The sequence below is a fragment of the Spinacia oleracea genome, chromosome 1, assembly GCF_020520425.1.
Source record: "Spinacia oleracea cultivar Varoflay chromosome 1, BTI_SOV_V1, whole genome shotgun sequence".
NCBI classification, from domain to species: Eukaryota; Viridiplantae; Streptophyta; class Magnoliopsida; order Caryophyllales; family Amaranthaceae; genus Spinacia; species Spinacia oleracea.
The window spans coordinates 122,292,458-122,307,612 of NC_079487.1; the positions used below are offsets into that span (position 1 = coordinate 122,292,458).

The 15,155-nt window shown below is 36.5% G+C and overlaps 1 protein-coding gene across 1 annotated transcript; it reads right to left on the minus strand.

Moving 5' to 3' along the window:
* Positions 1–471: 471 nt before the first annotated feature.
* LOC110787448 (protein NONRESPONDING TO OXYLIPINS 2, mitochondrial) lies at positions 472–4,822 on the minus strand. The gene is made up of 3 exons (XM_021992072.2): positions 4,623–4,822; positions 4,396–4,514; positions 472–861 (listed from the first exon to the last, which is right to left on the minus strand). The coding sequence occupies exons 1-3, from the start codon at positions 4,748–4,750 to the stop codon at positions 836–838; spliced, it is 273 nt and encodes a 90-aa protein (XP_021847764.1). The 5' UTR covers positions 4,751–4,822; the 3' UTR covers positions 472–835.
* Positions 4,823–15,155: the final 10,333 nt, after the last annotated feature.

Consider the following 15,155-nt stretch of genomic DNA (forward strand, 5'->3'; position numbering starts at 1 on the left):
ATTTCGTTTTATAGCGTAAGGTCGGGTGTCAAAACAAGCCTAAGCACAATCACAACAAATTCAAAAGGGGACCCGTGTTCGATCCCCCGCAACAATAATTGGAAGGGAAATGGAATCTATCCACCCAGAACTCGCCCCGAATCCGGATTAGCCCTAAGGGTGAACCGGGTGCTAACACCAAAAAAAAAAAACAAATTCAAAAGGTTGGCTAAATTCTCTATCAGATCGACTTTATTACCTGACTTCATAATTGATCAAGTCTAGGCAGCCCAGAAAACTATTTGGGCTACACTGCTAGTCTGTTATCCTCCAATATTTATCATGTAGCTGCACATACCGATACGGCGTGTATGATGCATGCACCTTGCTCAGTCACACACCAGCTCCGGTAGCACACTGGCTATCAGCCATATGCGTTTGCTACGCTGCTAGAACAACACTGATTTAAGCAACATTACTAAACACGATTAATGGAAAGATGGAAAGAGTACAACTTTATACAGTCATTAAATCACTTATCCAACAGAAGTGCCAAAGTAAAAAGGGTAGAATCAGAAAAAAGGAAGAAAATTCCTCCACATGAATATTTTAGTTGGCCAAGAACTTCTAATTTCTAAATGATTTACTTATCACTAAACAGCTTTTCAACACTTTGAAATGAAACAAAATTTGTCTGAGCAGAATACTTCATACCCTGAAATATTTTAACATTAAAGCATGGCGGCGTGTCCTACATAATTTGTCAGTAACAAGTTCACAGTGCAAGAAATGAGCAGGCCATACTGCAACTTGTTGAGGTATGCTCCACAGCTCCAGTACAAATTCTGACCCCTCCTTATCGAGGTACACTAAGACCAAGCTCTGCAAACAATGCCGCAATCATTAGATAAAAAGAAATTCTTTAGAATAAGCCATATTACAAGACATTAAAGGTAATAAGCAACCAAATTGTACATACTTTATTTTGCTACATTTTCAAAAATCCCATCATATTCAACTTAATAAGCAACTAAATTTTACAGCTCCAAGCAAACAGTGTTGATATCTCACATGCCAGCAAAAGGAGCAGATATGTAAAACCAAAGCTGAAAATGAATAATCGAATTCCATGTCGCAATCAAACAAGTAGCTCAAACATGAAGCAATCGAGTTTAAAGGGAGCATAGGACCACCATTTTGGAGCAAGATACATACATTTATTCCACTGGTCTCAGGGGAGCCAACTAACTGTTACAAACCCATGAAAGACTAAGACCAAGACAACACAACCCTTGCATCCTAATGACATAATAATGCAGTTAAGTCTTCAACCATTGGTAACAATTCCTAGTACAAATAAAAGTAGGCACCGAACTTGTCTACAGGAGATCACCTCACGACATTAGTGACATTGGTGTTAATGAAGTTCGATGGACACTATTTTCCCCTTTCTTACCAAATTGAGTAAAATTGGAGCGAGTACAAGTTAAAATTAAGTAGGACAGTAACGGTACTACTTTCCCATTCTGGCTAAATTGAAGCATCCATGTCCATACGGACCATACCTATTTGGAGTCAAGAATCTGATTTGGATGATGACACTGAAATGGGGTCTGAAACATATTGGTTCTATGATCAGCCAAAAGTATGCTCTTAGTTCTTATCTTCACCCATACACATCACAACTCACAAGTATATGTTCCATGTATAAAGCTTCAAGCAAAAAGACAGACATTTTGTCAATATCCTTAGCACTAGAAATTATACCCATGTCCTCACTGACATTGGTAATCTTTCTGGACAGACTGAAGCATCCATGTCCATGACTATTTGCAGTCAAGAATCTGACTGAAATATATTTGTTCTATAATTGGCCAAAAGAATCCTCCTAAGTTCTTACCTTCACCAGCACACATCGCAAGAATATGTTTCATGTATAGAGCTTCAAGCCCCCCCCCCCCCCTTCCCAAAAAAAAAGAGATGACTGATGACGGATAGTCGGCTACGATAATCATTCCCCATACCTCCTGTGTGTTCTCCTCTCCAGCTATTGCGTAACTTGCATTAGCTCAGAAATTACCAAGACTTCACCAAGATACCCCCCCACCCCCCGCCCCTCCTAATCTCAAAACAGCAACAACACTTGTACAGTTTTCTGCATTTGAGAGGCTTGTCTGCTCCACACACACACAAGTCAATGTTACAATAAATAGATAAAAGTACAGACTCGTAACCTAATTCAATTAGCACCTACCATCACTTCCTCTCTTTCTATGTCAAATTTAGGTGCCTAATTCTAGCAAAAGCATTAAGATAACAGTCAAAACACTTTTTGCAAGTTTTTTAAGTTTTCCTTAGTCATGCATGAATTTCACTAGAGAATAAAGCAAAGTATAAAAAAACTTGCTCGAAATTGTATTTCTAAATTAGCATAAATTAAGTGTCTTATTGCGTCAAAAAAAATCCCCTGGTCCAGAAAACCATCATTAATATATAAATTTTCTGATAACAATTTGCTTTTGATTAGCTTTATTGGATTCCACATTAGAATTCATTATCCATCAATTTAGCACTCTTGTTGTATCTCAGGAACAAGATCAGAGCTGAGGTACTGAGCAACTGAAGGAGCAAGATTTGAGTAGTTATAGACTTATAGTATTCAAAGCCCCACGACACATGTTTTTAAAAGCAAAACTATCAAACAGATCCTATTGTTCAAAACTTCAAATCTCATAGAACTCAACATTTGGCATTTAGGCATGAAATCTCCACGAGATTCAATCTTTCTTCCAACTCCACACACTATCCTCACTTAAGAAATAAGAAACCAAGTACAAGGAGCATTCTCTCCAGCTGATCTAAAGAAATAAGCTCTATTCTTAATTAAATTTTAAAGTGGGTACCTACAAAGTACAGAGTGTATCAGATGAAATAATCAACCTATAAGCATATTCTACAACTCATGGTTAGACTTTGCAGCCATTCATGTTATGGTATATACAATGACGAAATCCTTAATCGGTTTGCTGAGTGCTGACCCTAATATCCAAGTTCCAAACCCAATATGAGTGAAGGGATTCTTGGTGATATACAAAGGAAAAGAAAGAAAGTTGTTTGACTTGTGGGCCCGGGGGACTTAGATGAATAATGCAACTTTTGAGGTGCAAGTGTGTTAAGTGTGACATTTTGGTCTAACCAAATCATTTCCATGAACCAGGTTTACCAATATAGGCCACACCATTAGTTAACAGGAAACTAACTGCACAGATAAGAGGGGCACTGTGTGAAATGTGGACATAACTGCACAGCAATACACATATACCTCCTAACGTGAAGGAAAAGTATCCAAAGCCAAAAAGATCTTCTCCTAGCTTAACTAGACCAAAAATGTAAGGAATAATGAATTGTACACCATCGGAAAATTGTTAGCTGATCAACCCAGTGTTACCTAATCCTCCAATCAGCCCACGAACCGCGAACCGTAAAAGCGAATTATAACATCAAAATGGTATAATTTTGGTCTAATTTAGCAAATTAGGTAGTGAATTGCGAACGTGTATACAATCTCATACTAGCGAACCAGGTAACAGTGGATCAACCTCTAAAATGAATAATATAGAACTTGCATCCAATCTAACCATGGATTCAACTCATTCAGGCAGGGTGCATTATGGAAGTATCCTCCACTTCCTCCTCTACAGAAGAACTATCATTTGTTCATACACTCAATTTTTTCTCAAACTTTGATCCAAGGCTTGAGATCGATTTTTAAAATGGGTAGGCAAGCACACTACTACTAATTAAAGCAACCAAAGGGTGTTCCAACGAGGCAACAGAGGAATGAGCAAATTACCCTTTCAACTAGCCCATTTGCATCCATCTAAAACTTCCAATAAGTTAAAAAGGTACCCTCTTAACCTTCTCTCCCCGTCCTCTATTATACTATGTTCAACTCAATCAACCACTCATTTTCCTTTTACCTTCTTCAACGCGTAGAATTCCTTATTAACATACACAAGGAACAAAGCAACAAACATGTTCTTACTAGTTCAAGACACAAGGTAGCTAACAATAATAAGTTTATAACCATGCCTATCTGATTAAGAAACTAATTAATGATTACCTCACATACAACATAAGATTTCACCTCAAAGAACAATAACAAGTTCCAAAATCCCAAAAATGTCGAAACAAAGGTCAACAAATTAAGGCACAAATTATAATATCACAGCAAACAACATAAGATTTAGGGATTTTCTATACTTATAATGCAATGCAAAAGGATTGATGAAAACTAATAAAAACCTAAAACATGGCAAAGATCAAGTTGCTTACAATATGAATTGAAAAACATAGATATTTTTTGGAGAGAGAATATAATGTATCAAACTCCTGGATTGGCACTGCAGATCATACCCTGAGACAACGACCTGGAGCTGCTTGAGTCTATGCCAAGACAAGATGTGAGACGAGCTGATGACACTGCTGAGTGAAGTGGGAGTAGAGATTGGATTGCACCCATTTGTGATAATACCCTGAAAATTCAAATTCGATGTCAAATTATTCAATATTGATGAAAATTTTCAACTGGATGTCAAATAAATTGAATCTTTATGAAAAATTGAAATGTGTTATATGCTTACCTGGGAAACGAGGGGGAGGAGAGAGAAGGACGAACAAAAGGGATGGAATTGGAAGTCGGTTTTTGGGCAAAAGTGGTTTTGAGAAGGTTGATTGCTGGGCGCGAGAACGAACGGTAACGGGAAGCCATTGTTGGTGGAGAAGATGGAATGGGTTGATTGCTAGGGTTTATGCTTATCGCAAATTGAGAAAGGGTTTTTGATAGAGGAATTTTAATTTTAATTGTATCTTAAATTTTTTTAAAAATAAAAATATAAATTGTGTTTAGTTTTTTTGGGCGAATTAACCACAAAGTCAATATAAATTTCAAATAGGGCGAGAGAATTCAAACTTGAGACATCAGTCACTTAATCTTAACCATTAGGCCAAATTATCATCAATAAACTTTGTATTTAGTACTTGCAAATAAATAAACCAAAAAAAGGTATTTAGTGATGTTTTCTGTTTTTGTTTTGTGAACAATCAAAAGGCCTTGTGCGCACAAGGTGTAAAATAAATTTATTGTACACCAATATACCTTTTAACCAGTTTTTTGTAATTTTAACGTAATTTTAATTAACTTTTATATTGGTAAAAAAAATTGATAGATAAAACTTTTAAATGGTTAAATGATTAATTTTATACATATTAGTGATTTTGAAGAAATAATTTTTGTTAAAATAAAAAACTTTTATGATTAAAAAATACATAACTTTTACCAGTCCGTAGACTATGGACCAGGGTGCACATAGAGCATGGTGCACCATGTGCACCAAAAGAACACATGTGCATAAACAAAAGAACATGACACTACGACTAAAGAACATGCAATATAATGTTTTACTTTTTTGTTATAAAAAATCACAATTTATTAAAAATAATAAAAAATATATGTCGATGTTCTTTTTACGTAACCAAATGTTCTTTTAATTATATACTAATGTTCTTAAGGTGCACCATGCTCTATGTGCACCATGGTCCACCTTCTAAATTGCGAACTTTTACATATATAAGTGTAACTTTTAAGCATTTTTAGTTAACTTTTACTCCGGTGTACGATATTTATTGTACACCCCTTGTAAATAAGATTTTGTGGTGAACAAATGATACTTTAAGTACACGAGACATGCAAATATCGTGAGAGACGTGCTTTAATATCCGATCCTTATGTGTGCGAACTTAAATCCAGATACTAGTCTTATATGCATGTGATGTCATGCACGACTTTTGTTATTCTCTCCGTATTTTAAAACGAGATACACTTTGACCGGGGTTAAAGTTTTAGGAGAGTGAGTTGAAATTATTAAAATAAGATGAAAGTTGGGTAATATATGAATTATTATTATAGTAAAAAGATGATGTGAGTGAGGATCACAAGAAAAAGAGAAATATTAATATAATTGGAAGTGATGACCAAAACATGTCAAGAAAAGAAAGTGTATCTCTTTTTAAAATACGGTCGTTTAAAGAAAGTGTATCTCTTTTTAAAATACTGAGTGAGTTAAAGGCGAAATTAATTTTTCAATTCATCATATTTGATTATTCTTGCGTGTACCTGGTCCACAATAATATTATTGTAGACTTAAAGCCAACAATTTACTTTACCACTTCTTTTACATAGTGACCTTTTATATAGTTCACATAAGTGACTATAATAAATTAAACACCAACTTTTCAATTGATAGAAGGTACACCCGGTTGTATGTATCTCTGCATACAACCAGGTCACTTTGTATCTTTATTCCTTCAAAAGGCAACTTTTATTGTTTAAAAGCACATGTTTACGAAAAAAATCACATTTTTACAAATAAAAAACACATCCGGCTTAAAAATAACATATTATTAAGTACAACACAATCACTAAAACAAAAGATTTTTTCTGAAAAAATGTATGTGCTTAAGCTGTAAAAATGTGCTTTAAAATTGTAAAATTGTGTTTTTAAACCGCAAAAATGTGCTTTTAAATTAGAAAAGGGTGCTTTTAAACTGTGAAAAATATGCTTTTAACCAGTTTGCATGTAGTTCTACATGCAACCTGGTGCACCTTCTAATTTGTGCCAACTTTCTTAGATACCATTTTTTAAATCAAAGTAATTCTATGTTTTTAAAAGAGAGTCGTGACTTAAAATCAAATTATTCAAACATGCATATACTAACGACACCAATTTGATATCTTTTCATAATAATTCTAACAAACATGTCAAAATAAATTAGAATCAAGTTGTTGACTTTTTTAGGCATGATCCACGATAAAAGTAGTGTGGACCAGGTCCAATTACGAATTAGTGCATCATATAACTAAAAGAGTAAATGTATTTCATTTCGTGTTTCACTGGAAAAAAATAGTGAAAATAGTAACACAAGTTGGTATATTATTTGAAATGTATAGATGAATTAGGAAATTTTGTTAAACACTAACTTAATGTTTGGACGTTTTGTGAATTACTACCTTATAAAAACTTGTTACATTTTCCTACCTTATAAGTTTCAGTTGTTTGAGTAACACTACCAATTAACAATAGACGTTAACATTCTTTGTTTATGGGTCCCACCCAGACGACTTTCTTCAACAACTTTAACTTCCTTTACCCCTTATCTAAACACAACTACGACCACATTCAACCACATCCAGTAACTTCAAAAAAAAATCTCAACATCCGGGTAGCCCCTCCAAAAATTAAAAATTGGCATCCTTAATCAAACAGTTTAGCACCAACTTCTGCCATTAACGAACCTTAATTGTTGATGTTCTTCACCTTCATATTGTCCTCCAAATTATGGCTGATGTGCCCCAACTTGCCCATTTTCTAAGATGGAAACTCAACAATTTCTCTCTTCAAAATAGTAGGATTAAAAACTGCTCCAAATTTTCTCACCAAAATTGTGTTTTGGGAAAGAAGACGACGTTGTTCTCTCCTGTTTTTACTTGCTCTGCTTCGAATAAACCCTCCACTTCTTCAGATGAAATCAGGTATGATTTTGTACAACCTCATCATTAATGGATTTTTCGGTTTGTAGTTGAGAGTAAAGGAGAGGACAAAGAAGAATAAATGAGAGGACAAAGATTGAGAACGAGGAAAGAGGAAGGAGAAGTGAGAAAGTCGTCGGTAGAGGAGTAAAGGGTGGACTTAGAGGTAAATTCAAGTTAAAAAATGGAAGGAAAATCTTGGGGTGGGGCCCACAAACGGAGAATGTTAATGTATGTTCTTAACTGGTAGTGTTACTCAAGCAAATGAGACTTATAATGTAGGAAAATATTAAAAAAGTTTTTATAAATATTCACAAAACATACAAACAGTAAAATAGTGTTTCACAAAAATTTTAATGAATTAAAAGATAAAGGAAATTTATTGGAGGTGAAGGAGAATGATTTGTTTTTTTTTTCTTTTTTCGATGGTGAATAGACATGAAATTGGAGAAGGAAGGACCATGAAGTTTAAAGAGAATAAATGGGAAGATGTTTTCAAGCAAGGACACGCGACGCTCCACATTGCTTGCAATTTCCTGTTATTAAATATTAGTATAAATTTGATTGATTTTTTTTTAAAATTTTATTTTTGACTGCTATGATTAAATTTGATTGACCAATTTTCCTTTATATCATTTTATTTTATTTTACAATTAATGTTAGTATAGTTGTACAGTTGTAGCTTTGTAGGTAGTAGGGGCACTTTAGACTATTCTATAGAGGGACAACAAAAGGTCATTTACGATAATGATCTCAAGAGTTCCATTGGATAGTGATAGATATTTAGTAACCTTAAGAGAAAGATTAAAGAAGTCCGATTTCCATGTGTTTTCCTGTTCCATACACGCCCCGAACATGCATATGCCATCTTAGGTTAATTTCCATAATTCTTTAATTTAATATAACAGTTTTTTTTTTTCCTTCTTTTTTTTAGTTCTCTCTATCCCTAAATATTTAACCCATTTAAATTTTCACACGCGATTTAAAACATAAAAATCTTCAATTTCATAAGCGGAGAAATTATAAATAATTGACATTCTAAAATTATACAATACATTGAATAGAGTCATCTCATATGACTATATTATCGATCCCGTGTTCGATCCTGCACAACAACTATTGGGAGGAGACTGAAACCTATCCACTCAAAACTCGCCCCGAATTCGGATTAACCTTAAGGTGAACCGGGTAGTACACTAAAATAAAATAATACTCCCTCCGTCCCATAATATAGTGCCTGTTTTCCTAAAATGGTGTCCCTAAATGATGTGCCTATTTCTATTTTAAATCATTAATTTTTACCCGTAATACCCTCATGCACTAATTGTAATTCCAATATTGTCCTAAAAAAGTCAGATTTTTTACTTTAAAAATTGTACTTTTTGACTTTTATTCAACCCATGTGCTTGATTTTTGTCTTTTTTAGGCTCATTTATTATGTGCATACCCTTAATCTCTAATTTCTCTCTCCATAAAAGCCACCTAACAAGTATTTTATCTTGAAAGTACAAATTTTTAGGTTATGATACATATGACAATTCATAAATCATGCGGAAAAACCATAAAGCCAGGAAAGCATATTATATTCACATAATCATTTAGCATAGAATTGATGCATACATGTTGTAGCGTGCCTTCCCTAGCTGCGCCCGAACCGAACAAGAACAAGTCTTTAGGACTCCAAATGTCGTCCCTCCGTAGATAGTCCACAGTACGTCCGGATCCGCCTCAAGTTAGACCAACTAGAATCGCCCTTAAGGTTACTAGGAATTTCGGCTATGTGTTTGCAAGTGTATGGCTGGTTTTTCTTTCAAAAACTTACCCTTTGAATACTTCAATCGTACCTGCAAATAATGACCCTAGGCCCTTATTTATAGAGGTATGGAAAAGGAACTGGAATCATATTAGGATACTAATTAGTTAAACTAGAATCCTAGTAGGACTCTAACTAATTAATTTTATCCTTTTAGGATTAGGAATTTAATCATCAAACAAATCCTACACAATTTAGGTTTCGTATGTGAACACAAACTCTACACGAGCATGACCCACGAGCGTGCAGGCCATGCCAGCGCACAGCCCACACGGCCGCTCGGCCCACGCGAGCCGCAAGCCCACGCGAGCAGCAACACAGCTCGCAGCCCATTGCTGCGCGCGCTGCGCGCGCTGCCATGGCCTGCTGGGCCTGGCTTGGCCTTGGCTGTTCGTGTGGCGCGCTTGGCTTGCTGGGCGATGGCCTGGCTTCGTGCTGGGCCCTCGTCCGGCAGGCCTCGTCCGATGCTTATTCGTACGATACGCTTCCGATTAAATTCCCGGTTCCGGAATTCATTTCCGATACGAACAATATTTAATATTTCCGATTCCGGAATTAATTTCCGTTTCGAACAAATATTTAATATTTCCGTTTCCGGAATTATTTTCCGATTCCGATAATATTTCCGATTCTGACAATATTTCCGTTTCCGGCAATATTTCCGATTCCGGCAATATTTCCATTTCCGATAATATTTTCCGATACGTACCATGTTTCCGTTTCCGGTAACATCTACGACTTGGATAATATTTATATTTCCGATACGATCCATATTTCCGTTTCCGGCAATATCATCGTTTCCGGAGTATTCATTTCTTGCTTGTGACGATCTCAGCTCCCACTGAAACCAAGATCCGTCGATTCCGAATATCCATAGATAGAGTATTTAATGCCATTAAATACTTGATCCGTTTACGTACTATTTGTGTGACCATACGGGTTCAGTCAAGAGTAAGCTGTGGATTAATATCATTAATTCCACTTGAACTGAAGCGGCCTCTAGCTAGGCATTCAGCTCACTTGATCTCGCTGAATTATTAACTTGTTAATTAATATTGAACCGCACTTATTAGACTTAACATAGAATGCATACTTGGACCAAGGGCATTATTTCCTTCAGTCTCCCACTTGTCCTTAGGGACAAGTGTGCATTTCCTAATTCCTTTGTCGCTCGATGCTTGCTCTTGAACATAAGGTAAGAGTTGTCATCCTTATTATGTCCAGAGGTGTTCCTCGGTTTCAGAGTTCAACTGATCAAATAAACAGATAATCATAGCCTATGATTCATCCGAGCACGGCCATGCATTTCACAGTTTCTAGCTCTCCGAGTGGCCTTGTACAACTTTTAAGCATCTCATCCCGATTTATGGGAGGACAATCCCAATCTTGCGATCTTGAGATTAGACTTCGTTTGATAGGTGATTACCTGAGCGTTGCCTTTATAGCCTCCTTTTACGGTGCGACGGTTGGTCAACGTCAAAGCAACCAGTTCTCAAACAAGTAATCTCAAATCACTCAGGTATTGAGGATTTAGTGTCTAATAATTTTAATGAAATTTACTTATGACAGATTTTCATCTCTTACAGTAAAGTTTCATAGGTCTTGTCCGATACTAGTCTTCCCAAAGTAAGTATCTATGCAAATGATTATGACATTGCCATGTCCACATAGTTCAAGAAACAGAACTACTAGTCATCTTGCATTCTGGTCGTCTAACGTTTTCTATGCGTCCAATTTTATAGAAAACTCCGACTAGGGACCATTTTCAACTTTTTACATTCAAGTTCACTTGATAGACATCTCTTAGTCACAGGACTGGTCCTGACAGTCTATCTTGAATATATCGTCAAATTGAAGGGACTCATCATTTAATAAACCACAAATTAAATGGAAAAATGAATTCTCTTCATTTATTGTGAATGATTAACCAATAATGTTTTACAAAGATTTAAACTCTAAAACTTTAAAACATTAAACAAGGATATCAAAGCCATTCTCCAATATGCTTGATTCCCATAGCTGCAGTGTGCGAGTTGTGCTTCGCCTGCGGCAGAGGTTTAGTCAATGGATCTGATATGTTGTCATCAGTTCCAATCTTGCTTATCTCGACTTCTTTTCTTTCAACGAACTCTCGTAGAAGGTGAAATCTACGAAGTACATGCTTGACTCTCTGGTGGTGTCTAGGCTCCTTCGCCTGTGCAATAGCTCCGTTATTATCACAATACAGGGCTATTGGTCCTTTAATGGAGGGGACTACACCAAGTTCACCTATGAACTTCCTTAGCCATATAGCTTCCTTTGCTGCTTCATGTGCAGCAATGTACTCCGCTTCATTTGTAGAATCCGCAATGGTGCTTTGCTTAGCACTTTTCCAACTTACTGCACCTCCATTGAGGCAGAAGACAAACCCAGACTGTAATCTGAAATCATCTTTGTCGGTTTGGAAACTTGCGTCCGTATAGCCTTTAACAATTAATTCATCATCTCCACCATAGATCAGGAAGTCATCTTTGTGCCTTTTCAGGTACTTCAGAATATTCTTGGCAGCAGTCCAATGCGCCTCTCCTGGATCTGACTGGTATATGCTCGTAGCACTGAGTGCGTACGCAACATCCGGGCGTGTACATATCATAGCATACATTATTGAACCAATCAATGATGCATATGGAATCCCACTCATTCGTCTACGCTCATCAAGTGTTTTTGGGCACTGAGTCTTGCTTAGAGTTATTCCATGAGACATGGGTAGGTAGCCTCGCTTGGAGTCTGCCATCTTGAACCTATCAAGCACCTTATTGATATAAGTGCTTTGACTAAGTCCAATCATCTTTTTAGATCTATCTCTGTAAATCTTGATGCCCAATATGTACTGTGCTTCTCCTAGATCCTTCATCGAAAAACATTTCCCAAGCCAAATCTTCACCCTTGCTTAACTTTCTACTTCTTCTTAGTCCCTGTGGATTGGAACATAAGTGTGAGCCACAACCTGTATCTAATACCCAAGAAGTTGAATTAGCAAGTATATAGTCTAACGAAAATACCTGAAGATGGAACGACTGTTCCGTTCTTCTGATCTTCCTTTAGCTTTGGACATTCTCTTTTGTAATGGCCTATTCCATCACAATAAAGACAGCTTGATGTGGACTTGTCCTGCTTTGATTTAGCATTGCCCTTGGACTTTCCACTTTTCTTGAACGGTCTCCTTCTAGCCTTGAGTAAATCTTTGGCTTCACAGTCCAGTATTATCTCAGCCTTTCTGACAAGGTGAACAAATTCTGCAACTGTTTCTTCTCTTGGTTCACTTAGGTATAGTTGCTTGAAGCGACCAAACCCACTGTGTAGTGAATTGAGCAAGATGGAGACTGCCATCCTTTCGCTTATTGGTGTTCCTAGTAGACTTAAGCGATCAAAGTATGAACGCATAAGATCCACATGGAACCTCAGTGGGACGCCTACCCTCTGTTTAGTGCGAAGGAGCTGAACATGTGTTTCTTGGACTTCCATCCTATAACACCTGTTGGGAGAACTAACCTTTAGACCAGACATTGATTCAATCAACTCATGGACGTTCAGGTCCCTGTCCTCCGTGCTTCCACGACAGATATCCCTCAGATTCTTGATAAGAGTAAAAGGTTCATAGGCTACAAACCTTCTAGCCCAATCATCAGGGATATTGTTCAGCATGAGACTCATAACCTTTTTGAGATCCGCATCCCAGGCGTAAAATCTCTTAGGGGTCATGTCTCTGGCATAGTAGCTTGGCATGGGATGTGATAGTACATACTCAAGTCCATTGAGTCTGACTATTTCAACCAGCTTAGCTTCCCATTCAAGAAAATTTGCCAGGTTCAGCTTGACCATAAGCTCAAAACCCATGATGATGTTTTGATTGTTGTTTGCCATAGTCAAAACTACAATTGAAAAGAATAAACAAATAAATAACCATTCACATTTTCTCTTAATAAACTTAAATTCTAGCATACATGCATAATTCAATGTTCATTAAGCATTTTATTCAAGTTATGTGTTCCGGCAGGTGTGAATAAAATGATTCCAAGATCCTAAAATCATTGAAGAACTAAGCACAGTTTGTCGACTTAATCCTAAAACATCTTAGGTAAGCAAAAGCCTTTTGCTAATAGTCTAGAAACTATTCTTGGTTGATAGGTACGTCTAAGAACTTATTAGGTAAACCTATCGATTTTGCCACGACATAAAAGGACTCCTTACTTATATCGTTGAGTTTCACCAAAACTAACATGTACTCACAATTATTTGTGTACCTTGCCCCTTTAGGACCAATAAGTAACACCTCGCTGAGCGAAAACTATTACTAGATTGATGTAAAGGATATCCAAGCAAGTGTATATTTTGGCATGGCACCTTTTAACTCAATTTTTTAAGTTTGGAACTTAAGGCTCTTACTATGTTGGTTAGATTTTAAGTGAACTAAAATCCTTAATCATGCAACATAATCAAGCTTTGATCTCATGCATTTTAAGACATATTTAATAGCAATAAATAACTTAAAACATGCATAAGATAAATGTGATCTAGTATGGCCCGACTTCATCTTGAAGCTTTAACTTCAAAGTCCGTCTTGAAAATCTCCGTGGGAGGCACCATTTTCTTCAAATAGAATAAGCTATAATTAAAACTAATTACAACTATTTGATGGTACGCAGACCATATTTGAATTGAAAAACAACTTTGGTACTTTAGACCAATTACATTCAAATTAATGGTACGCAGACCATATTTTCTATCCTATTTGGGCCATACTAGTAACTTAATAACCTGCAAAACAGTACATATACAATATATACCATTCACCCATTCATTAACATGAATGGCCCACATAGCTGGTTAGTAAAACACATTATGCATCACATAAACATTTGCAGCAATTAATCAAGGGCACCAATAATCTACAAATTATTCAGTCCTTATTAATTCTAATCAAGTTGTTTTAAACTTAAGGATTTGTAGACCTAATCAAGAGTATATGATTAAAAGGGCTCCCACTTAAACCAATAAATTCATATGCTTTACTAATTTTAAACATAAAAATGTATTTCTAGTCTAACCGGAAACATACAAATTTAATTAAAATTTAAAGCTCATATAAATTTATAATTGAATCCAAAAATTTAATTTAATTTCAGTCATATTTAAATTAATTCATGATTTTAATTTTAGTAAAATAATTAGAATAAATAAAATTTATTATAATTACAATATTCAAAATTAAAATCCAAGAAAATAATTTAAATTATTAATTTTAAAATTAACTAAAATTACGTAAACTGAAAATTTCAAATTAAAATTTCAAAACGATCTAATCGCAACGCAACAACCCCACGCAACGCACGCCCATGGGCCACACGCACACAGCCATCGCTGGCCATGTGTGCGCAGCCCATGCGCTGCGTCGCATCGCTGCTGCTTCCCATCGCTGCTGCTTCCCATCGCAAGGTGCGCGCCAGCGCTCGTCGCAAAAAGCATGATGCTGACCATCGCTGGGCGCAGCGCTCGTCGCACGTCGCAACAAGCACGCTGCACGCCATCGCTGGGCGCAGCGCTAGTCGCACGCACACATGCGCTTGCGCGAGGCAGTGCGCGCTGTGGCGCAGCACGCTTGCTGCCCACACGCGACTGCTCGTGCCTTGCTCTCGCCCTTGCCCATGCGCCCATTGCTCACAGCCCACGACACAAGGCAGGTGATATGTTCATATTTTATAGTGTTTTTACCCCCGTCCCTTAGTACTTTTTTTA